At 46.2% G+C, this 20,082-nt stretch overlaps 7 protein-coding genes across 7 annotated transcripts; 4 read left to right on the top strand and 3 right to left on the bottom strand.

The window, feature by feature from the left end:
- The first annotated feature begins 530 nt into the window (after positions 1–530).
- Positions 531–2,864, top strand: AGABI2DRAFT_139677 (hypothetical protein). Its single transcript, XM_006457135.1, has 5 exons — positions 531–649; positions 704–799; positions 853–2,154; positions 2,208–2,434; positions 2,482–2,864. The coding sequence occupies exons 2-5, from the start codon at positions 763–765 to the stop codon at positions 2,782–2,784; spliced, it is 1,869 nt and encodes a 622-aa protein (XP_006457198.1). The 5' UTR covers positions 531–649; positions 704–762; the 3' UTR covers positions 2,785–2,864.
- A 560-nt stretch (positions 2,865–3,424) lies between these two features.
- AGABI2DRAFT_188863 (hypothetical protein) lies at positions 3,425–5,842 on the top strand. The gene is made up of 4 exons (XM_006457134.1): positions 3,425–3,591; positions 3,655–3,899; positions 3,956–4,494; positions 4,545–5,842. Exons 1-4 carry the CDS (start codon positions 3,447–3,449, stop codon positions 5,809–5,811), a joined length of 2,196 nt encoding a protein of 731 aa, XP_006457197.1. The 5' UTR covers positions 3,425–3,446; the 3' UTR covers positions 5,812–5,842.
- Positions 5,843–6,771: 929 nt separating this feature from the next.
- Positions 6,772–7,991, bottom strand: AGABI2DRAFT_181511 (hypothetical protein; the record flags this gene model as incomplete). The annotated part of the gene is made up of 5 exons (XM_006457133.1): positions 7,617–7,991; positions 7,483–7,570; positions 7,246–7,410; positions 7,036–7,193; positions 6,772–6,978 (listed from the first exon to the last, which is right to left on the bottom strand). The coding sequence occupies exons 1-5, from the start codon at positions 7,983–7,985 to the stop codon at positions 6,772–6,774; spliced, it is 987 nt and encodes a 328-aa protein (XP_006457196.1). The 5' UTR covers positions 7,986–7,991.
- A 1,368-nt stretch (positions 7,992–9,359) lies between these two features.
- AGABI2DRAFT_212517 (hypothetical protein) lies at positions 9,360–10,469 on the top strand (the record flags this gene model as incomplete). Its single annotated transcript, XM_006457132.1, has 3 exons — positions 9,360–9,447; positions 9,511–9,705; positions 9,764–10,469. 3 exons carry the CDS (start codon positions 9,360–9,362, stop codon positions 10,345–10,347), a joined length of 867 nt encoding a protein of 288 aa, XP_006457195.1. The 3' UTR covers positions 10,348–10,469.
- A 1,740-nt stretch (positions 10,470–12,209) lies between these two features.
- On the top strand, positions 12,210–15,465 carry AGABI2DRAFT_123064 (hypothetical protein; the record flags this gene model as incomplete). Its single annotated transcript, XM_006457131.1, has 6 exons — positions 12,210–12,408; positions 12,478–12,879; positions 12,926–14,454; positions 14,508–14,616; positions 14,672–15,243; positions 15,310–15,465. 6 exons carry the CDS (start codon positions 12,210–12,212, stop codon positions 15,463–15,465), a joined length of 2,967 nt encoding a protein of 988 aa, XP_006457194.1.
- Positions 15,466–15,590: 125 nt separating this feature from the next.
- On the bottom strand, positions 15,591–16,389 carry AGABI2DRAFT_146801 (hypothetical protein; the record flags this gene model as incomplete). Its single annotated transcript, XM_006457130.1, has 2 exons — positions 15,591–16,280; positions 16,333–16,389. 2 exons carry the CDS (start codon positions 16,387–16,389, stop codon positions 15,591–15,593), a joined length of 747 nt encoding a protein of 248 aa, XP_006457193.1.
- Positions 16,390–17,386: 997 nt separating this feature from the next.
- On the bottom strand, positions 17,387–19,417 carry AGABI2DRAFT_123062 (hypothetical protein; the record flags this gene model as incomplete). The annotated part of the gene is made up of 12 exons (XM_006457129.1): positions 17,387–17,522; positions 17,581–17,623; positions 17,673–17,694; positions 17,752–17,820; positions 17,877–18,025; positions 18,080–18,116; positions 18,173–18,232; positions 18,290–18,354; positions 18,417–18,482; positions 18,535–18,595; positions 18,655–18,743; positions 18,802–19,417. The coding sequence occupies 12 exons, from the start codon at positions 19,415–19,417 to the stop codon at positions 17,387–17,389; spliced, it is 1,413 nt and encodes a 470-aa protein (XP_006457192.1).
- Between the last annotated feature and the right edge of the window lie 665 nt (positions 19,418–20,082).

Genomic DNA, 20,082 nt, shown 5'->3' with positions numbered 1-20,082 from the left:
GTTCCAATCTCCTGGCATTTGTAACTCCACGTCGCCTTACCGCACCGACCACAAGCTGAGAAGTGATGGACGCCTTCAACTCATGAGCAATTTAAGGGTTCAATGCCCCCAAACCTGTCACAGGTACTTTCTTATTAATGTTTTGGAGTCAATGGCTGACGAACAATAGATTGTCATAAATAAGTGCAGGTGTCCTTTGCTTTGCAACTCCGCTCTGCCCTAAAATAGTCAAGCTCTCTCATGTGAACAACCATTACGATAGGTTGCTTTCCAAAAATCCCCAGCTCGGGTACTACAAGTGGTATATTTGGACCGAAATGTGTTCCTTTGACACTTCTCCAGCGTTTAAACACGCTTCTCTGGAGTTGGAATGTTCTAGTCTCACTGATCTCCCGATGTTCACGCGATCACGCTCATGCGTGTTGGCCTTCTTTTATCGATTCATGATAGACTAAATTGGCGAACCCGTATATAACGTCCATCCCCATCTCTGAAATCATCCCTAGACGATACTTTAACCTCCTAGCCATGTCTGCTTGGGACAAGGTTAGAAAAAAGCAGTGGGTCCCAGCAAAAGAAAAACCTACTGAGTCGAGCCACTCATGGCGTAGTCTATTGAAATCTCTCTTATCTACCAATCGTTCTGGAGGTCGGTCTTTCTTTCATCGTAGCGACCGATGTATGGACTCATTAGTTCCCTAAGCCCCTGCGGGTGGAGGATTTTTTCAAGGCGCTAATCGTTTCAGCATGGATCATCCAACTATGATCGAGAATAATTACAATCTTTCGCCCGTGCCGGGTATGTCTGCAATTTCATTTTTATCTTTGCTGCTCTCCTTACGTTCCGATAAGATGTGCTGAAAATCCTGGAGGATAAGAGGATGCTTGGAGTAGAGGTCGATTCGTGCGAACGTGATCCTCCCCCTCGATGTCACCCGGAGACGCGTAAAAATCTGAGAAATCGGGCTAGGGTATGGTTGAGCAACCACGAGCGATATTCGAGGTTGCTCTACATATGGGGGCCTGCTGGCGAGGGTAAATCTGCGGTTGCCCAAAGTGTTGCCGAAGAAGCGAAAGCACAGGGACATCTTGGCGCCTCCATCTTCTTTTCCAAGTTAAACGATAGGGACGATCTGGACTGCGTCGTTCCTACAATCGTCGCCCAGCTTTTCACCGTCCATCCTGAATTCGCATCTATAGTCTCCAATATCTTGGAGTCAGACCGTACGATACTGCAGAAGAACCGTGCCACTCAGTTCAAGGAGCTCCTCATCGACCCCTTTCAACATATCATGGCCCGTGATCCTTCCACTGCGCTGCGACCACTTCTCATTGTCCTTGATGGAATAGACGAATGTAAGGATCAGCACGCGCAGACCGAGTTTATCGAACTCGTTAACACTCACGTCCGAACGGTACCCCAATTCCCTCTGCTCTGGATTATCTCCAGTCGACAACAAGCGCATCTCAAGCCATTATTACTTCAATTACACTGTGAGCGAGAGGATCTCAGAATGGACGATAAGGAATCTCAGCAAGATGTCGAGTGCGTGCTACGGGATGGCTTCCATCAGATTTACGAAAAATATCGAGCAAACTTTGACACTCATTGGCCGCCCGAGAACGATTTACTTAGGATTATAGAGGTTTCATCTGGATTTTTTGCTTTTGGTTCTAGCATCATCGACTTTGTCGGCGATTGTCAAGTTCATAACCCGGAGAGCCAGCTTAAAACTTGCATGAAGTTCCTTGATCGCCGTACTAATGTGAGCCCGGTGCAAGCGCTGGATCTCCTCTATCATCAAATCCTCTCAGAAATTCCATCCGAGTCTCTCCCAATTACCATGCGCGTTCTCGGAATGTCTATCCTCTATCCCCATCATTCTCTCCCCGCCCAGGCGCAGGCCAATTTTTTCAGCCTGGATCGACATGAATTAATCCAAGCTTTCCGTGGTCTACATTCTGTTCTCGACGTACCATCAGCGCTTGACGCTCACACCTATTCAATTCATTTCCTTCATACTTCATTCGCCGATTTCCTAAAAGATGCAGAGCGCTCTCGTGGCTTTTGCATCAAGCCAGCAAAGGTGCATTTTGACATCGCTCTTCATGCACTCCAATGGCATACTCATGCTACAAAACTCGCGCATAAAGGTAATCGATTATGTTCAGACTATTGATTTTAGCACCTGACAGTTCTCATATAGAACTGAAATGGATCGCTGCTACAGAGCATGCAGATATCCAACGCGAACGTTCAATCATGCTCAAAGTCCTCAGAGCGTATTCTTCCGATGTTGCGTGGATAGCATGTAGCAATGTGCCTAAAGAAGAAGCGACAACTTTACTTGATGAGCTGGAAGTGTTCAACTTTCGTGTCCTGCTCGCTGTTCCAGATGGGATTGTTCGTTTCCTACCTTGGCTCTACTCATTGGTAAGCTCTACATTCTGTCTCGTTTCGCCAATGCTGACTTGAAAAAGGGACCGAGGGGTCAGGCTCTCGTACATGTCGCAAATCTGGAATGTTCTCCAGTGCATTCGGCCAAAACTGTTTCTGCTCAGCGCTCCCTGGACCGCCAGTCCAAGAGGGCGTATCCTGTATCATTTGGATCAAATATTTTCGATGGGGAACCACCATATGACGTCGTTTTTCATTTAGGGATGGATGATAATACTTGTGAGTTTGCGCTGACTCTGACTCGGGATCCTCGTTCCCTGTTGCAAGGCGCGGCATGGATGGCTGGGATGTTGGGACGAGGTGCGAAACGGCCCAGTCAGGATTAGTATAGTCATTTCGCCTAGGATCTGGAACATGCCTTGTGAACCGTCATTGTATACTACTAGTCATTGGTTTCAATATGGATCGTTACTGTCAGACTTGGTCCAGGACGCGGATAGTAGGAGTTGGCGAAGTGGTGGCATGAAACGCCTCCGTTAGTCGGAAGGAAGAGTCATTGCCTCGCGACGAATCTCATTCTAGTTACCCTTTATATGCGAGTAGCCTGAGTAGCCTCGGCGCAGAATAGTCATTTCGCCCAGGAGAACCATCAGTATGCCGTTTTTTTGCCTCGTGAACCATGATTGTATACTATCAGTCATTGGTTTCAATATGTATACTAGTAGAAGTGTCACGGCGTGATCCTATACTTCGCAGTTTGATTCTACCGAGAGCGGCAGAACAACATTGTAGAAAGGGGAGAGGACGGCGACCGTTTCTAAATCGACGTCTAAACTTGTTCTCCTGAATGTATCTTTTTGCCTTTCCCAATAAGCTGAGGATTCACGAAGCCTACATACTATTGTTTTCTGGAACTTAGACGAAGCTAGTAGACCTGCTTCCAGTTGCCTGCTGAATTATCCGGAGTTTAATTCAGGTGAGTGAATCATATTTTGATATATTTGGTTACAGATCGGCATCACTTACACACGACGACGACGTGACCGACATGAATGACGACGAAAACGCTGCAAAGAAACGTCGGACATTGCGTTCGACAGCGTCGGCGTCGACGTCAAACATTGCTACAGGAACGACAAGGCCTGCAACAACTGCCGTTAAACGAGATTCGCTAGCGGCTGAACTCGAACGCGGTGAGTAATGTGATGGTGTTGTTGATGATTTCCTTACTGAAAGAAGTTGGATTATAATTGAAGATCCCCAGTTTTCTGCCGCGAGACGTCGTCAACGTACGCAGTTATTCACGAACACCGTATCTCATGCGTCGCTCGAACGCCAATTACTCCAAGCACAGACGTCACGCGTTGATATCGAGACAAAATTACGCGAGAAAGAGGTTCAAATAGAACGACTGGAGCGCGACAGAAGGCATTTTGCTGACAAGGAAAAGGAGGAACGTGAAGCCCGCGAGCGTGAACAAGAAGAACGAGCTGCGGAAAAGGTTGGACTCTATTTGAGATTCCAATTGCACCCTTTTTTGACCGTTGTGCTTATTAGAAACGCACAGATGCCGAACTAAAGACTCTTAGGGCACAATTCGATAATCTTCAAGAGGAATTCGCAGACCTGCAAAGTGTTCATTCTCAACGGATGCTTTCCTCGACTCAGGAAGTTTCTCAGCTCCGAGCCTTGAATACGTCTTTCACATCCCAAGTCGACCGGCTCTCCGCAGATTTAGAATCGTCCCAAGCTATCGCTTCCTCCCGGTTAGACATCATTAATTCGCTCCAAGACCAGTTTGATGAACTACAGGTGGCGAAGGATACCTGGATGCAGAGGACAAACGAAGAGAGTGATATGGGTGTTGTTAGAGAAGAGCTCAAAAAGCAAGCCGAATATCATAGAAAGTTAGAGGGCACCAATGCGAAACTCACTTCTGAAGTAACGATACTCCGTGATCGCCAGACGAGTGTGGAAGTTTTACGTGAACAGAACCGGAGTCTCGAGCTCAAATTGCAATATACAGAATCGCTCAGAGACAAGGTTGCTCAACTGGAAGCTGAGCTCGAGGCATCTCGCACTGAACGGGAGCAGTGGTCCGTTTCCTGTTCTTTGTCTAATCCTCCGGTCTAACCGTCCTTCCTAGGGCTTCAAACCAGGCTCAATCTTCTTCGTCATTACCATCAACCCCTTCACGGAACGCGGCACCCACTATTTCACAAACCCAAACTCTCACTCAACTTCGTCTCCTGCATGCCTCCCTCCTCGAAGAACACGGTTCGACTCTCGCCTCTCTACGTACGCTGGAGTCCACAAATGCATCCCTCAGTGACCACCTTTCTTCTTCTGCCACCCAAATCAAACAACTCCAAGAAACCATCCGAGAACTTGGTAGCACGGCGAGAAAAGCGGATACACGAGTACATTTGGCAGAACGCGAAGTTGAATTCTTGCAGGCTCTAGTCAAAAGCTACGAATCTGAAGAGGTGCAAAAAGAAGAAACGACGAGGGATGAGCGAGATGTTGGGCGAATAAAGGAACTTGAGTCTTTACTATCCGAGTACAAATCCACTCTTGATTCCATTGCTACCGCACCACCCTCTCCTTCGAAACCCTCCCGAGAAATTCTCGATCAGCTCGCACAGCTGCGTTCTGAACTCGAAGAATGTCAAAAGGAGAATACCCAACACATTGAAACTATTGATAAACTCGAACAAGAGCTGTTTGAGCTGAGTGGAGAGATCGCTGGCGGACGGCATGTACCGCCTGGCAAGCGTATTCTTCAGCTTGCGGATAACCCGGAGCAGCAGTGGTTTGATCTTCGACAAGCCACAATGGATAAGCTGAGAGAAGAAAACTCAGCACTGCTGAAGCGTCTCCACGACCTCGAATCATCACTTCCTTCCGCCAACGCGACGACGGCCACGATCGACGAATCTTCAACCAATGGTGATGGAGGACTTGTTCCACGCGCATCATACGTCCTATTACAATCTTCTCTCGCCACCCTGGAACAGACTCTTGCTCAAAAGGAGAAACGCCTGCTGCGACTCCAACAAGTCTTCACCTCCAAATCCGCCGAATTTAGGGATGCCATCACCTCCATCCTCGGCGTCAAGCTCGCTTTCTATCCTAACGGTCAGGTCCGACTCACATCCATATTTGATCTCGACGCCTCTTTCGTTTTCCAATCTACCAGTAGCAGCGGTAATGGTGGTATTGGCGTCGGCGGAAATAATGTTAAAATGCAATTAGTTGCTCAGGGCGAAGGTGGACCGCAAGATTTACCGAGCATGATGCAATATTGGATTGAGAATGAACAGTGTTTACCTGGGTTTATGGCTTCTGTTACTTTGGAATGTTATGAGAAGGCTAAAATGAGTGGTGCGGGAGATCCTAATACGTCTGTATGATATATATTAATGTAATGCATTTCTTTTTCTTCTGTTTCGGAGACTAGAAGTGATCATGTCGAGATGGCAGCCTTGTGCAAATCAGTAGTTCAAAGTAAACGTGTCGGGTGGTTGGGTGAAGTTCAAAGAAGTATGATACCTAACTGAGCAACAGAGCGAAAATACACGTGAGGGCCGGATCAGCGCTCAGAGTCACTGTAATCATGATAAGACGGGCACTCTCTCCCCCTTGGAGCTTATACGTACGAAGGAGCCTCGGGTAAGGATTCTCTTAGAAGGTCTTCTGCGGAAGGAAGTTTGAAAGGAGTGATTGTGTAAAGACCTTCGCTATTCGCACTGTGGCCGCCCAGCTTATGTTATTCGCGCAACTTAATGCAAAACAAGTACGTTAATTACATTATGAAATCAAAGAATCACAAACCTGGTCGAATATTCACATGCTTTTGTTCCGTAATGAAAAATACATGGGAATCAGAAATTTGGGAGACAGCATAAAGTTATGTAAATATTGTGTAAATGTACCGTAATTGAGAGCTAACTGCGTGATTTACATAACATCTTTGCTTACAGTGTTCATAGATGGGAAAAGTTGCGCTAAGGAGTACGAAGAAAAGGACGAAAGGATAAGAAGCCTTATAAGGTTTCGACAGAAGAAATAGGTGGATATACGGTTTCACGGAAGGATGTTGCTCATTTTGTGGTGGATCTTGTCACGCAACGCCTGTGGAACGGATTCGAGAACAAAATTGTTAAAATTACTTACAATTGACAAAGATTACTGCTCTAAACAATTTATTATGACCCATTTAGTCTCGATTGAAAGCACCGTATAGAGTCAAACAGCGATGAGCGACTTCATCCGTGTGTAGGAGACGTCCTTACATCGATCCTATCCCGGTAGCAAGGTTTTGCGAATTTCAATCCAGAGTTATTGACTATTACTATTTACAGAATATCCTACTAGTACGCAGTTGGGCGCGGGCTGGGTACTGGAGGGTTTGCTTCTACGTTACTCATATAATTATTGCCAACTCCCATGTCCGAATCGGCCTCGGATAGTTGGGTGATATGACGACCCCATCTCAAAGTGCTAAGTTGATTCTGAGTTTGCCTGTTCCATGCGCGTCCCGAAAGCACTCGGTACAAAACAAGGAAATATGTAAGGACCTTTTGAAAATCATTTATGGATGTAACAGACGATAGAAATTCAGAACAAAGGCTCACCTCAACCTGTGTGGTGGTATTTTCGAAAAAATTATGTGTAGGAGGATCTTTGAGGATATATGCAATTAGATAGCATATGTTCCATACAGTACTCAGAGCGTACGACTCGATTACCATTGCAGCAATACCCAAGTATTGAGCAGCAACGTCAGTTTTCCCTGATGTTCTTGAGTCTTTCTTGGATGTTATAAGATTGAATATAATACACACCCATTAATTTAATATGCTTTTGTCGGATAAGCATCAAGCGCAGAATGATCATAAAGGTCAACGTGATTTTGCATGCTATGGTGAATCCCAAGGACGCTACGGCCACTACGTCCAAAATTCGAGTGATATTTGGCAATGCCGCAGCCAGAGGGGCCCAAATGAGTACTACTCGCATAATATTTGCGACTAAGAATCTTATGAGAGGGATAACGTGGGATACCTTGAATCAGCTCTTACCAACATAAGCCAGATACAACGATAAAGCTATAACAATGATAGGTATGGAAAAACGAGTTCCACTGTAAACAACCCAGACACGCCATAGCTGGACATTTTTGAGCAGGTGGTTGTCGAATAGAATAGCAACTCACCAGTACACCCAGAGTCAGGATTCCTGCTATCAAAATGGCGGGGCTCAATATTTGTAGGATTGTAGAGGCATGCGCTTGTGCCGAGAGGCCGAGTGGACCACCAGGCAGAAATGCGTAGTCGACGAAAGTTAACCGAGCGTATTGGTTGCTGAGCGCTATATCGATTGTTGCACATATGCTTATAACTGTGGCCAAGGTAAATGTCAAAACTGTCGGTCGTTTTCCATCAAGACCTCGAAGCCAGAAATATGAGAGGCGAGCGCAGAGACAATAGAGAATGAGAGAGAAGGTGTACAGGACTGCCACAACGGTCGTGGAGGTGATGAGACTGAGGGCGATATTCAAGTTTGATGGGATGTTGTCGCTCATCGCAGGCAGTGGATATCTGCTGACGATAATAACTTCTTGTACTCCCCGACATGTTTTTTTTTTGACGACGTAGATTAGGCGGAAGACAGATAGATGGGCAAGAGGTTACTTCGATCTGTGGATGATGATCAGTATCATGATTTGTACAATGATCAATATCAAGAGAACTTCATCCCCATGACCAACTATCATCTTCCGGGGCATCAGTTTGAAGCCGCAAAAGAGTGATGCCGTGTGATGCCGTGTGATGCCGTGTGATGCGTTTGATGCGCATGATCCCAGTGCCATCGCACCACATCACCAGATAAGAAGTATCTCACAGCCATGGTCACGGACTGAGATATTTTTCACTGCCCGTTCACACAAGGGTTGATCTGTACTTGAAATTATACCAGACTACAAAAGTATTAGATTTATAGATTTGACGGGCTGATGGCAGTGGGACTCATCACATGCATCACGCGCATCACACGGCATCACCGAGTCTATTCAGTCAAGCTGAACATGAATCTGATATCAGATTGCCGGAAAACTGCCCTAGATGCCGATATTTCAAGCTTGTTGACTTAATTTTGCTTGTCCGCGTATCCTAACACTCACTATTTCACAAACTCAAACCATTACTCAACTTCGCCTCCAGCATGCCTCCCTCCTCGAAGAACACGGTTCGACTCTCGCCTCTCTACGTACGCTTGATTCCACAAACGCATCTCTCGGTGATCTCCTTTCTTCCTCCACCACCGAACTCAATCAACTCAAAGAGACTGTCCAAGAACTTAGTGGCGCGGCGAGAAGAGCAGACACCCGAGTACGTTTAGCAGAACGCGAAGTTGAATTCTTGTAGGCTCTAGTGATCCTAATACGTCTGTATGATATATATATTAATGTAATGCGTTTCTTTTCTTCTGTTTCGGAGACAAGTGATCATGTCGAGATGGCAGCCTTGTAACCTGGGCAACAACGGCGAAAATACACACCGAGGGCCGGATCAACGCGCAGAGTCACTGTCATTATGGTACGACGGGCACGTTCTCCCCATTAGGGCTTACATGTACGAAGGATATTGCTTCTTAACGAACACAGGAAGAAGGCACATATGCACAATATGCAGGTCATCGTGTCACCTATTGACTGAAATCCAAAGTTCGCTGCGGGGAAACGTATTGGGATGCGCTGTTAGTACTAGCTGGACAAACTGGGGCCGAAGAAACGCCACGTACGCACCGCCAACACTGGCACCGACACAGGTAACGACACATGTATTATGCTTCTGTCAAGTGGGCGAGCGGTACAATGGTAATAGTCGTTGTCATCGGAGGTCCGAACGGTCGAGCTGTATATAAGGCTGAGGTTGATTTGTTACCGAGTATCACAATGTCCAATACCACTACTTCTCGAGTCAACGTCCTCGCTATCGGAGCTTCTCGTAACATTGGTTACTACGCAACTCTCAAACTCCTCAGTAGGTTTCAAATCTAACTATATGAACATCACAAGCCTCAGAATGACATGCTTTTGGTGGCAGGGCTAGGAGCGACAGTCACATATCTTTTACGCAACCCATCCGTTTTCGATAATGATGCCAATATTCAGCCATTCTTGTCGACCAAGAAAGCACGTATTGTCAAAGGTGATGCGCTCGTGAAGAATGACGTTGCTCGAACTTGGTCTGAGGCCACCAGCGATTCTAAACCAGTCAATTATCTGCTTTTGACTCTCGGTATACTCGCCTGTTCTAATGATTTACCCCTTCGAATTTTGATGCTATATCTGATCAGGTGGAAAGCCGAAGGTGTCGCTATCTAAAGGAATTGCTATGGACAACCCGAACATTTGCTCGCTCGCTATCTTGAACGTCCTCTGTACCATCCCACAAAACTACCCTCCACCAAAAATCCTTGCTATTTCGTCTATAGGTTTTACACCCGACTCACATTCGCACCTCCCATTTGCACTGAAACCCCTGTACAGTTTTGTCCTCGCTAAACCACGCGCTGATAAACTCGCTATGGAAAGGGTGCTCCACTATGTTACTGAAGGTTTGTATTGGGACCCCGCAAAAAACGGTGAACCGCCTGTAGAGATATTACCTTCCGAATGGAGGTCCACAGAAGGTCTACCTGCGGAAGGAAGTTTGAAAGGAGTGGTTGTGTTGAGACCTTCGCTGTTAACAGATGGGAAGAGTTTGGCTGAGGAATATGAAGGAAAAGGTCGAAAGGATAAGAAGCCTCCTTATAACGTTTCGACAGAAGAAATAGGTGGATATACGGTTTCACGGAGGGATGTTGCTCATTTTGTTGTGGACCTTGTCACGAAACGGTGGAACGAGTTCGAGGACAAGGTTGTTAACATTACTTATTGACAAATATCACTGCTCTAGATACTTAGTTATAACCCGTGTAGTCTCGATTGAAAGCAGTGTCTAGAGTTCAACGGCGGTGAGCGACTTCCTCCCCGTGTGTAGGAGACGTCCTCGCATTGATCCAATCCTGTCAGCAAGGTTTTGCGAACTCCAGTCCTGAGTTATTGGCTATTACTACTATTAACAGAATATCTTACTAGTACACAATTGGGCTCTGAATGCTGAAGGATTTGCTTATACGTTGCTCATATGAACATTGACAACCCCGGCCATGTCCGAATCAGCCTGGGATAGCTGGGTGACATGACGCCCCCATCTCAAAGTGCTAAGTTGATTCTGAGTTTGTCTGTTCCACGCGCGTCCCGAAAACACTCGGTACAAAACAAGAAAATATGACAGGACCTTTTGACAATCATTTATGGATGTAGCAGACGATAGAGATTTAGAACAAGGGCTCACCTCAACCTGTGTAGCACTATTTTCAAAGAAATTATGTGCGGGAGGATTTTTGAGGATATACGCGATCAGATAGCCGATGTTCCATATAGTACTCAGAGCGTAAGACTCGATTAACATCGCAGCAATACCCAAGTATTGAGCAGCAACGTCAGTTTTTCCTGAGGACTTCTTGAGTCTTTCTTGAATATTATAAAATCAAATACATACCCATTATTTTAATATGCGTTTGTCGGATAAGCATCAAACGCAGAATTATCATAGAAGTCAACATGATTTTGCATGCAACGGTGAATGACAAGGCCGCTACGGCCACTACGTCCAAAGTTCGAGTGATATTTGGCAATGTTGCAGCCAGGGGAGCCCAAATGAATATTACTCGCATAATATTTGTGACTAAGAATGGGGGGAACTTAATCGTAAGGGGGCTGATTTCGTGGGACACATTGAGTGAGGGCTTACCAACATAAGCCAGATAAAACAACGAAGCTAGAATGATGATGGGTATGTAAAAACGAGCTCCACTGTAAACAACCCAGACGCGCCATAGCTGGACATTTTTTAGCTGAGGAGACAGTGGTTGTCAAATAAAATCTCAACTCACCAGTACACCCAGAGTCAGGATTCCTGCTATCAAAATGGCGAGGCTCATTATTTGTATAATTGTTGAGGTATGAGCTTGTGCCGATAGGCCAAGTGGACCACCGGGCAGAGAGCTATAGTCGACGTAAATTAATCGAACGCTTTGGTTGTTGAGTGCTACATCGATTGTTGCGCATATGCTTATAATTGTGGCCAAGGTAAATGTCAAAACTGTCCGTTGTTTCCCATCAAGACCTCGAAACCACGAATATGAGAGGCGAGCACAGAGACAATAGAGAATGAGAGAGAAGGTGTACAGGACTGCCACCACGGTCGTGGAGGTGATAAGAGTGAGGGCGATATTCAAGTTTGATGGCATGTTGTTGACCAATGAATATCTGCTGCTGAAATGAGGTTGTTCTTGTACTCCCTGACATGTTTCTTTTTGGCGGCGTGGATTAGGTGGCAGACAAGTGGACAAAGGGTCATTTGATCTGTTAATATGTTAATGATGATCAGTATCAGGACTTGTAGGAGATCAATATCAAGAGAAGCCAGTGGCGAGCGAGTGACTAAATGGCCAAGAACGGTTTCATGATACATCAATTAATATAGCCCCCACTAGCTACTAAAAGGAAGGTGTGCGCATTTCTGTAACAGTTATAGAGTCATGCAGAAGATAAGCGAACGGATCAACGGTTGTTTGTTTGAAATGTTCTAGACAATCACGGGGCCATGACGTGACTCGGCGATATGCAGAATTCATGCCTGAGTCCGCCTTAATTCACTCCTTCTCTATCCATCTATCCACTGACTACTAATCTATGGGTAAAAAATCCAAGAACAAAAACTCGAAAGGCAAAGGCCCTTCCAACAGCCCTGCGCCACTTCAAGGACGTGGAGGCCCAAGTGGAAACGGACATGGGTTTAGAGGGGGACCACGATTCAACCAAGGACGGGGGGCGTCTGGCTCGTCATTCATGCAGGAGGATCTAGATTTTAACTTACGGATGTACGCCGATTGTACGTTTCCTCTTATATCTTCGTTGGGGATATTCTATGGGCTGGATAGCGCTGAATGATGCATCTTAGCCCCCAATCCGCCTCAGGCATCGTCTACTGCTAAAGAATACACTAACACTAACCCAAGGAATAGAGGACGGGGCAGAGGTTTCAATCCTACTTCTAGAAACAACTACCGGGGGAATGGGCGCGGCAGAGGGGGATTTAACGCTAATCAACATCCCGTCAGCACACCTCCCCCAGGAAGAGGGCGAGGACGAGGTGAAGACACGGGATATTTTCCAAGACGTGGACGAGGCCTAGGTGCTTCGACAGAATATACACATACGAAAGCTGGTCTGAAAAGTTCGACGTTCTCAAACGAAATCTCGAGACCTTATTTGAGGCCGATCAAGTTCGTCCGAGCACAGCACACTCCTTTTTTGTTTCAAGAGGAAGAAGAACTTTTGCGGCCTATCGCGGAGGAAGCTCGTATGTTCTAGTATCATTCATTTTTCGCTCATGTTCGTTGAGATAGGCTTACCAGGTGCTGATGAAGCTTCTCATGTCCCCACTGCGGATCGTATTCAACGAATATTCTCCGGAGCTGCTGACCCTTTCGATGGATCGGAGTCCTCTTCATCATCTTCGGAAGGAGAGGAGGGAATCGGGGAGATCGACTTTAACGATATGGGCCAATTATTCAACTCGCAGAAGCGAAAACGGAATCCTGTTAATCAAACTCGCGGGGATGACGTTAATACTCGACACCAAGCTAAGAGTGAAATTACGGAAGCTCACACTCAACCAGCCGAATCTGGTACCCTCACGGGACTTGATGATTTGACAACAGCACCGCCTTTATTCGTCGTCGATACCCAACCTGTTCTACCTCCTTCTTCACTCGAATATCGAGAACCGGAAATGCCATCAGAAGACGAGGAAATTATCGTTTACGTTGCACCTCTCCCCAAGATAAGCTCACGCGCGCCATCAGCAATGCAGGAAGCACCTCCAGTCGAATGGGCTAATAAAACTCTGGATACCTCAGCATTTGTTCCTTATACCCCTTCAACGACTCTATCGCTTGCGTCAAAGTCATTAAACGAACTCTCCCCTCCACCACCACCGCATTTTGCACCTATACCTGAAACGCCATCCGTACCTACCCAGCCGACACCCCCTACAGACGCTCTACCTGCTGCATCTATCCCTATGGAATCAGTTTACAAATTCAAATTCGAATTTTCTTCATCGCAAACGCGAGCAAGTAAAAGTGGAGCAGGACGTCAACTTCCCAGTTTAATGACACCCCGAATGAATAAGAAACAGAAAGCCTGGGAGAGGAAAAAGGCTAACCGAGAGCGCAAAAAAGCAGGCAGTTTCGCTGTATTTGGCGCGATGGTGAATGATGCGAGACTATATGAAGATGTTTTGGTCGGAGATGGTAAAGATCCGAAATGGGAGCATCGAAGGGAGGGGGACTCAGATTTGGAGTGGGGGACGGAAGATGAAGTTGAAGGTGGTGATGAAAATGAAGTTGTGAGCGGAAAGGCGAAAGGGAAAGAAAGAGCTATAGCCCAAGGTGATGATGTCGAGGCTGAACATGGAATGCAAGTTGATTCGGATATGGATGTTACGGCGATGAAGAGCTTTCTCAGTGGACTAATGGGGCAAAGTGCGGGTGAACATACGACGATGGAGGACTTGGAAATCGAAGAACGGATACGGGAAGAGGATGCCGAAGGAGCAGATGTTGGTGGTCCTGAGGGAAGTAGTGAGGATGAAGATGTTGAGAGTATTCTTGACTTGGAGGAACGTTTGATGCTTGGTGAAATTGATGACGATGACGACGACGAGTCTGAAGATGGGTTTGAACTCACTCCGAATACCAGCTTCCAAGCAAGGTTGGAAAGAGTGAGAGAAAAGTCAAGAAGGCACAAGCAAGTGAATGGTCAAGTCGAAGGCGATGAAAGTGACGAGGATGAGGATATGTTGGAACGGAACATGGGCTGGGCGGAGGAGAGTTATTATGGCTCTGATGAGGATCTCCTTGCCCACGTCAATGTAACGCCCACCTCCCAATACTCCTTTTTGTATTCTCATGATACTTTCTCCAGCAGATCCTGGAAGAGAACGAAGACATTCTTCAAGCTCACTCGCGTAAAGAAAGGAAGAAGTTATTCCGTTCAATTCATGACGGCGACTTCTCAATCGTTCAACCTGCCAGTACGTTGTATCTTCCTTCCTACTCAAACTGGCCCCTCATGCATTACTTGTTCAGAAAAACGTAAAGACAAGGGGAAAGATCTCCCAGAAGACCTTCAAAAAGTCTGGGAACGCGATCGTCAAAAGAAAGCCGAGCTGAAACGCGAACGCGAACGTGAAAAGCTTGTTACCAGCATGGATCCTTTTGCCAAGAAAAAGGGCGGTAAAAAAGGCCGTAAAACCATGCTCAAAGCGGCTAATCTTGATCCAGCGACGATTAATTTGGGGCCAAATAGAGTGATCGATTTCACGACGCTCGTACAGCAAATCAGGCGCTTCGTAAGCAATCTGAATGGGCCGCAGAGCATATCGTTGCCTCCTGCGAATAAATGGACGAGGAAGAATATTCATGAAGTTGCGCTTGCGTTTGGGTTGAAGAGCGAGAGTAAGGGATATGGTGAGGCTAGGTATACGACGTTGAGTAAGACGACGAGGACGGGACAGCCGGTGAATGAGCGGAAGATTGGTGGTATAATGAGAAGATTTGGGGGTGGCGAAGCTAGGGGAGATGATTTTAAATTTGGAAACTTTAAAGAAAAGGAAGACAGGAAACCCCCGAAACATAAAGAGGGTGATGAAGTCGGTGGGGTACGTTTAATTATTCCTGATTATCTCAGGTCTGTGTGTTTTTTGACCTTGACTGGAACTTTTTAGAGCGCGCCAAAAATTGGTCAGAGTAACATGGGATTCAAGATGCTTGCGTTGATGGGATGGGCTGAAGGGGACAGGATCGGACTATCAGGAGGGCTGGAGGCTCCGCTCGTGGCAATTGTGAAGCACTCGAAATTAGGACTAGGGGCGATGAAGTGATTCCTCCAATGTCGTATCTCGGTCTTGGATTTTCAGATCAGAATTATTTTTCGAGGAGGAATTTAATTTAGATAAAGCGTCGTTACTTGTATTCCCGAGGCTATGCATTAGGGTATTACACAGCTCTAAGAACGAGCATTCTCTGCTTCAACACTTTCGCGTCGCCGCCTAGCACGCTCTATTCGGGCTTCTGCCTCGAGTTCACGTAGCGCGACTTTGGACCATAAGGTGAAGCCGCCTTCGTCATATGCTTTCTTCAACCTTTTCTCGGCCTCTTCCCAAGACCACTCTTCTTCTTCATTCACAGAACCGAAAGGGACAGCTTCACGAGAGGCTTTTCGTTCTTCTTCATTTTCAGGGCCACGGTATATCCTACTCTTGAGTCCGGTGAGATGTTTGTCTGCTAGGTAGCGCATTCGACGAGCAAAGTCTGGGACGGTGTATGCGCCTGTAAGGTATTGGACAGTGGATACGAAGGCGAAGGCGCCTACGCCAACAAGAGTTGTAGCGATGAGGAAAGCCTTGCCGGCAAGAAGGGCGTTGGAGGCTGTTGAATTGGAGATGGCAGCGAGGAGAGATGAAGAAGTGTCCCAATCTGATGGGGGCGGGGATGTTTTGGGGTTAGGCGAGTTGGAAGTGGGAAGAGCACGAATCCGGTGTTGAGAACGAGCGAGTTGGAAAGAGGAAGAGGAAGGCACGGCACGACGAGGTGGAGGAGCCGCGGAGGGGTTGTCCAAAGCCAGTTTAAGAGACGCGGCTTTAGCCCTGCGGAGCATTAGCACAGGTATTCCGATGGCTAACGACGTTCCTACGACCTAATGAAAAAAACAGAAAGTGGACAGTAAGTGTAGTAAATGGTGGACTTACGACTGAGATTGAAAGCCATGTTTTCGAGACTCCTCGATCTTGCTCGCCGTCCGCCATGACGTTTCTTCGGAGGTCAAGACCGTGTGAATAAAACTTACGGCGCGGACATGTGGTCACGTGGTTTGATTTCTCATTGCCGCCCTTAATCTCGCCGCTCGCTGGATATCAACTTGCTACCCAAAATTTGAACCTTGACTCCCTTTTGATGATGCTATCCATGTAGGAATGAAGCAGTCAGTACCCTAGTTCAACTCAACTCGGAAACAGGGTATGCAGCCCCTTCCATTTAATTTAATAGTTATCAATATATCTCGTATTCTTGATGACCGACTCGACAATAGTCAGAAACAAAGTCCTCATCAGGAAGTCGGACCTACTTTCGCGTCTTCGGAGAGATCGAAACGTACGAGCCGGGTCACCCTAAAAGCGTCAAGCTGGACCATCTGTGCCCCTTCACCTAGCTTCCAGTAAGGTCGGATGGGAGATCCGGAGGGTGGGGGATAGCGATAGAGGTGGCAATAGGGTTAAGCAAAAATGGACTTATCACGGTTTCTGATCAGCTTCAAGTAGGTCGATGATCAGGAGGCCTACGATCTTGGATTTGGATCGCTTCGGAGCTTCGGTTATTCACCTGCCTTTACGAGACATCATATATATAAGAATGGATTCCAATAGTATTTGACAAATGAGATCACAATGCAACAGACGAATTCGATGAGGGTCCGATGTTGAATAAATAATGAGTTAATCAATGAATGGGTGTGTGAGTGTGTGAGTAAGTGGGTGAGTGGATCAATGAATGGTCATGAATGAAATGAGAGTGGAGTTTCTCTCGGTGCCAAATCATGAAAGACAGGTTGAAAGACGTGTCAGTATTGCGACAAGAGGCAGTGCTCAATGACCGGCATTGAACCTTATCGGCCTGAAGCGCATTTCCGGCTTCTATAAAGTAAATCAGCCACTGGCATCTATGTAGCAATGTAGCATATGATAACTTTTACTTGCCAGAGGTTTATTACTTGAAATCTTTGCAAAGCTTGATTAGAAAGGCATACTACGTATAAGCATGGTAAAATACATTTACTTGTAGGCTCGGAGATTTGGTGGGGATACGCCGCTCCCGTCCATTCTTGTTGCACCTGAATTTCTCGGCCGCTCGCAATATTTGATGGTTTAACTTTATCTTGTCGCTATGAATTTGAGTGGTATCAGCTAATCAAGGCCGTTCGGGTTACACAAAGACCTTACCGCAGCTCAGGGAAGAGTTTTCCGAGCGGGGGACAATTTTTTCCTAGCGTTCGTCAGTAACAAACATTCACCTGCCTGTGAAAATTACCTACCTCGAAGGTAATCATCCAACGCCTGACTCGACAGTTAGCGCAATGAATACAAACGAATTAATGCATAACAACAACCTACCCCAGCCAATGTAACACCGTCTTGATATTCCACAATAGATTGAGAATCCCTACATGCAGAAAGACATACCTATGGATGCGTGAGGCTCTGCGAATGACTGAGAGTAATATCCTTCCATGACTTACAATACTAGCTTTGATGTCCTCTTCCATTTCATTGCAATTTGTAGTGCAGAAATGACCCGTCGGACCGGTAATCACCTCTCTAATTTTGTGCCAATGATTTTTCCTGAGGTTTCTGAGGCGGAACTCGTTGCATTGGTCATGCCTCAAGTCTTCGGAGGTGCCCTCATCAGTAATATGGAAGCACAATCAGTTGGTTGGCGTACCTAATATTGTTCCTGAAGTGCAAGTGTCCATTACAGCCTAGAAAATGACTAGAATCAGGCAAAGGCAAGTGCGAGATAGGTAAATTGAATAACAATTAACTGGCAGTCCACTTGCGCTTGTATCAACGGTTGTATTAGAGTCGAGTGGAGGTCCTGTAACAAGCCGGCAGTGAGATTTTGATTTTTCCGATTGAACTCGACTAAACATACATCATCGACGATTAAAAGACTGTTGATTTCGCCTTCACTGGTCATAGCATCAAGAGGAATTAAACCTGGTTAAAAGCAAAAAGATGGTTTAGTAAGATACAAAGAGGACTTCGGAGAACGTACATACATTCATCCATGTGGTCACGTTCATTGCCCCGGATTCTTTCCGTTCGTTGGGTGGCATGACCTGCATCTGAGGCCCGCCGTAAGTGCCAATTTTGAACTCAACACTACTTATAACTTACAGTAGAAAAAGAAGTCATCCCCATCACCTGGATTTTGCACCAAGCTGTTTATCTCCCGTACCTAACATGTCCGTGCGTGAGTTACAAATAAAATATGAAGATTATCTGAGATTTACGAACAATATTAGCTCGTTCTGGTTGAAGGTGTTCGGGAGTGCTTGGTTCGTCTGTCATGATAACAATATCATTTTCGTCGTAATGGTAAAGCCCTATCCCAAAATAAAATAAGTGGTCTGTAACTGCAGAATGGTCGAGTCAGGAATTCACCAATCAATAACTGTTTCATCTGTTCCACGTCTTTCCATGGCATTAACAAACTTCTCTCCGGTATTTCTTTCTGCATGTAGGTGATTCCTATTAACAGCGCCTTCCGATTGCCCTTACTTGGTTTCTCGCCTGTCGAGTTACTAAATTCTCTTCTCCACCCTAGACTATTTTCCGTAAGATGAGTCGCCGACTGGAAAGCATCTGTGTCGTTATCGTCTTCGTTAAAATGCCCAGGCATCTGCTGAGGTGAACTTCGGAGACGCGCTGACGAAAAAAACTGATTCAGCAACAAAGGAACACCTTCGTCGCCAACGTGTTGATCATGAGCAGAATGCATCGGGAGAGTGACATCTTCCATTTCATTGTCAGAGAGACCGAAGAAATGCGGCGCGGCGGGGGTCTCTGGTTCTGAGGGAGGGTTTGTCGGATGAGCAATGCCTTCAAGGTAGTCTTGCGTGGAGAACGCATAGGGTTGAGGCTGCGGTAGGTGAATGAGTCCTGTGCCCACTTGTCCAAGGAGAATGCTGAGGATAAGAGCAATCTTATTTTGATCGTCCACAGAGCGAACATCGGGACGAGGCACCGAACCAATATGGAGTTCGACGTTTGGTTGCATAGTAGGAGTGTTATGAATCGCGAGTTCAGAGAGGTTGAATGCAAAAGCGAGCCGACGACTGAGCAAACGCAAAGTACGGGGATTATATAGAGTATCTTGCAAAGAAGTACATAGATATTCTCGGCAAGAAAAGTTCAGCAGCACTCTGCAACTTTGTCTTGAATTGGCTCAATTGTATACGATAATTAAAGTAACGTAATTGTAAATGATCCGTAGTCAAGACATCTCGTTCAATGCTCAACTGTGAGAATATTCGAAAATAACACAATAATTCGCTTGCAGATACAATAGACGCGAGAGAGAGACCGAAGATGTAAGAGGTTGGCAACCGACCTCGAGATACTCCAGAAATACTCAGAGTTTCGACAAATTCAGGGTCCGCGTTGTCATAAAGTACCCTATTTATGGAACTAGACATTAGCGTCGTTGGTGGTCTTATTGTACTCCTCACCCAGTTGCGATCATGATATTGAGCAGTACCCTCGTGGTGGTACGTGTTCTGCGGTTCCGCACCATCAACGAAGCTATGAAACTAGGTCCCCGACTGTCTGTCCAGCACGTTGGATTTGATCAACATTTATTCGTCCCAGGCCTTTCCCAATTTTGACTTGACGATTCGGAATGAAGAGGCAGCTTCCGCCACTATCAGGTTGGTCGACCGCCCT

Source organism: Agaricus bisporus (assembly GCF_000300575.1).
Source record: "Agaricus bisporus var. bisporus H97 unplaced genomic scaffold AGABI2scaffold_16, whole genome shotgun sequence".
Lineage (NCBI taxonomy): Eukaryota > Fungi > Basidiomycota > Agaricomycetes > Agaricales > Agaricaceae > Agaricus > Agaricus bisporus.
Note: the sequence above shows the minus strand (reverse complement) of the source record. Positions and strands in the feature narration are given on the sequence as shown.